At 52.6% G+C, this 3995-nt stretch overlaps 1 protein-coding gene across 1 annotated transcript in view; it reads left to right on the top strand.

Annotated features, from left to right (window-relative positions):
- The first annotated feature begins 725 nt into the window (after nt 1–725).
- The window catches only part of ULK1 (unc-51 like autophagy activating kinase 1), a 77785-nt gene continuing 74515 nt past the window's right edge, over nt 726–3995 (top strand). Inside the window, exons 1-2 of the mRNA XM_011982235.1 lie at nt 726–802; nt 962–1044. Coding sequence (XP_011837625.1) covers nt 726–802; nt 962–1044 — 160 coding nt within the window. The remainder of the gene's footprint in view (nt 803–961; nt 1045–3995) is intronic.

Raw genomic sequence — 3995 nt, 5'->3', positions numbered from 1 at the left:
TGCTCTCTCCACTGCACTTTAGCCTGGGGCAACAGAGTGAGACCCTGTCTCAAAAGAATTTTTTTTTTTTTTAAAGAAAGTAGTTGAATGAACAGCCTTTTATAAGCACAGCACCTAGATTCCAGCATTGTGAGGACTTTGGATGTTGCTTTATTTATTTTTGTGTTTGTTGCAGCAATTCTGAGGCAAAAATAGGCATCACGACATGTCACTGCTAAATATTTTGTTTCTCTCTCTAAGAAGGCGCACATTTCCTACATAACAACAGTATCACGATCACACTTAACAAAATTGACAATTCTGGGCCAGGCACCGTGAGTCATGCCTGGAATCCCAGCACTTTTCGAGGCTGAGACAATAGGATCACTTGAGCCTAGGAATTCAAGACTAGCCTGGGCAATGTGGTGAGACCCCCTTCTCTAAAAACACCAAAAACACAATGGTTTTATAATGTCGTGTCAGACTCGTCCATACTGAAATGTGTCCCGTCCCCACAAAATGTCTTTACAATGGATTTGTTTGGATGATTCCCCCATCCATGGCCATGTGTGAGCCACTTCATCTCCAGTGGCTTCCTATGTCCCCCACGTTGTGAGTGAACCTCAGGGCCAGTTGACCTGTAATGGAAGCTTGAAGCCACGGGGGCCGGGGAAGATGAGGAGTACGGGGGCCCGGGAGGCGAGGCTTTGGTCTAGGTGATCAGGGACAGCCCCTTAGGAGGGGACATGGGGCTGAATCCTAAAGTCACAGAGCGCCAGAGCCTTGTGCAGTTCCAGCCGAGTGTGAGCCTGGCAGGGCTGAGGTGGGAGCTCACGTGACTGAGCTTGGCCCGAGGTGCGGTGAGCAGGGAAGGATGGTTAGAAGTTACGTCAGGGGATGCTGAATGAGGGAATGGACACGAGCCCCCCCAGGCCTGTGGCTGGCAGGGCCACAGCTGAGTCACTTCCTGGCCCGGCTGCAGGCCTTGCTCTGAGCCCTTTGTGGCATCAGATCCTCCATCCTCGAGGCAGCCCGTGGGAGCTGCGGCCACTCAGCCCCATGCAGGTCTGTCCCCTGCCCCGTGGCCGTGTGCACGGACTGGGGTGCAGCTGAGAATGGTTCCCACTCAGGTCCAGGGCCCGGGCGTCTGACCCTCAGCAGGGCCACAGAAGGGCCAAGCAGCTGCAAGCCAAGCTCAGAGCTGCAGCCCGGGACACCCGCACCCTCCACGGGGCGCCGAGGCCACGCTGGCTCCTGCAGGAAGGGCGGGATTCCCACAGGCCCAGCGGCGGGAAGGCTGGGTGCACGCTGGTGCCACAGAACATTCCGCCAGGAGGGCTGTGGTGTGAGAAGGGCAAAGGGAAGTGGCCCAGGCCTCACGGCCCGCAGCGGGAAAGGCAGGGGGAGCCAGCCAGGATGCCCACAGGTGTGAGGAGCAGGTGCACTGGGTGTGGTCGCCCAGACACAGCCTGGCCACTCCCGGGGCAGGAGTCCCCTCCCCACCTCAGAAGGCTGGGATCCGCCACCGCACCCTTCCCCAAGGCTGGACCACATCCAAAGTCCCTGCAGGGGCGGTACAGAAGGTGGGCAAGGGCCACTGCCAGGAGCCCCAGCTCTGTTAGGCCCATGCGTCAGCTCCCCCCAGCCTCCCTTTCCTGTGCAGATTCTCTGTGCCCCCCCAGCAATTAGTGAGGTCTCCCATTTCAGAGCCCACAGTCAGAACCCCCCGCCCCTCCTCAAAATCCTTCTGTTTTTTTTAGGTGAGATTCACATAATATAAAATTAACCATTTTAAGCACCCAACTCAGTGGCACCGAGCGCATTCAGTGTGTTTCACGATCACCACCTCCATCTAGTTCAAAATGCGCTGGAAGAGAAGCCTGTTAACTGTCGCCCCGCAGGCCCTGGCAGCCACTTTCCTTTCTGTTTCTGTGGATTAAGGTATTCTAGATATTTAACATCAACACAGCCACAGGGTGTGTGACCTGTGATCTTCCTTTTCCAAGGCTGCAGTGTATCAAAAAACAAAAATGTCTCCCTATGGTTATACAAATTGTTCCTTAGGAAAAAAAATTCAGCCGGGCGCCGTGGCTCACGCCTATAATCCCAGCACTTTGGGAGGCCGAGACAGGAGGATCACGAGGTCAGGAGATCAAGACTATCCTGCCTTTTTTTTTTCCCGTCTCGGAAAAAAGAAAAAAATTCACTGGAACCAAACCTCAGGTGCATCCCTCGGCTGGATGTAAATCCTGGTTCTTGGTGTGCTCTCCGCATCAGCCTGGGCTTCTTTTCCTTTTTTTTTTCTGTGTGACAGTCTCGCTGTGTCACCCAGGCTGGGGTGCAGTGGTACGATCTTGGCTCACTGCAACCTCCGCCTCCCGGGTTCAAGCGATTCTCCTGCCTCAGACTCCAGAGTAGCCGGGATTACAGGCCACCACACCTGGCTAATTTTTGTATTTTTGGTAGAGTCGGCATTTCACCATATTGATCAGGCTGTCTCAACTCCTGACCTCAGGGGATCGGCCCGCCTCAGCCTCCCAAAGTGCTGGGATTCCAGGCGCGAGCTACTGCACCCCACTGCCTGGACTTGTTTGATTTGTAGTATAATGAAAATCCGTGGGTTCAGCAGCCCACTCGATGTTAACCATGGCTGCCATCTATCTCTGTGCCTTCCAAACCCTCGATCCCTCCCCAGGCAGCCACTGTCTTGATTTGTGCTGCCGTCCCTTGCCTTCCTGTGTTGAAGGTTTAGCCCTAGGGACATGCCACACGTATCCATCACAGGTGCATCACAGTATCCTGTTTAGTTTTTGATTGTTTTTAACTTCGTAAAGAGGATGTCACACCCACTGCCATCTCCTGAGTTCACTTTTTCCCACTCAGCGTGATGTCACCTCGGAAGCATCCTGTGGGTGCAGGAAGCCGCCATCCGTTTATTTATTTATTTATTTACTGAGACGGAATCTTGTTCTGTCGCCAGGCTGGAGTACAGTGGCACGTTCTCAGCTCACTGCAACCTTCGCCTCCCAGATTCAAGCAATTCTCCTGACTCAGCCTCCTGAGTACCTGGGATTACAGGCACGCACCACCATGCCCGGCTAATTTTTGTATTTTTAGTAGAGACAGGGTTTCACCATGTTGGTCAAGCTGGTCTCATACTCCTGACCTCAAATGATCCACCCTCCTCAGCCTATCAAAGTGCTGGGATTACAGGCATGAGTCACCATGCCCGGCCGTGAGCCACCCCACCTGGCCCATGCATTTTTTTACTGCTGCATAATATTCCATTGCAGAAAAATATAACTGAGGGTTTGGATCTTTCCACTTTTTTTTTTTTTTTTTTTGAGACAGGGTCTCACTCTGTTGCCCAGGCTGGAGTGCAGCGGCAAGATCACAGCTCACTGCAGCCTCCACCTCCCAGACTCAAGTGATTCCCCCCATCTCAGCCTCCAGAGTAGCTAGGACTACAGACACACCCCCCACCATTCCTGGCTAGTTCTCTGTTTTGTGCAGGACAGGTTCTTGCCACATCGCCTAGGCTGGTCTCCAACTCCTGGGCTCAAACAATCCTCCCACCTCAGCCTCTCAAAGCACTGGGATTACAGGTGTCCATCACCACGCCCGCCTCTTTTCTAGTTTTTACTATTATGAATAGTACTGCTATGAATATCAAAATTGATGTTTGGTTTTTTTCTTTTTTTTAATTCTTTTTTTTGACAAGGTCTTACTCTGTCACCCAGACTGGAATGCAGTGGTGTGATCACAGCTCACTGCAGCCTCAACCTCCCAGGCTCAGGCGATCCTCCTGCCTCAGCCTCCCAAGTAGCTGGGACCACAGGGATACCACCACACTGGGCTAATTTTAAAATTATCTGTAGAGATGGGGTCTCCCTATGTTGTCCAGGATGATTTTGAACTCCTGGGCTCAGGTAATCCTGTCTTGACCTCCCAAAGTGCTGAAATTACAGATGTGAGCCACTGGGCCTGGTCATGATTTTTAAAGCTAACAATGAGGC

This window comes from Mandrillus leucophaeus, unplaced genomic scaffold (assembly GCF_000951045.1).
Source record: "Mandrillus leucophaeus isolate KB7577 unplaced genomic scaffold, Mleu.le_1.0 Scaffold237, whole genome shotgun sequence".
Classification (NCBI taxonomy): Eukaryota; Metazoa; Chordata; class Mammalia; order Primates; family Cercopithecidae; genus Mandrillus; species Mandrillus leucophaeus.
This window is presented reverse-complemented; position numbering and strand designations above follow the sequence as displayed.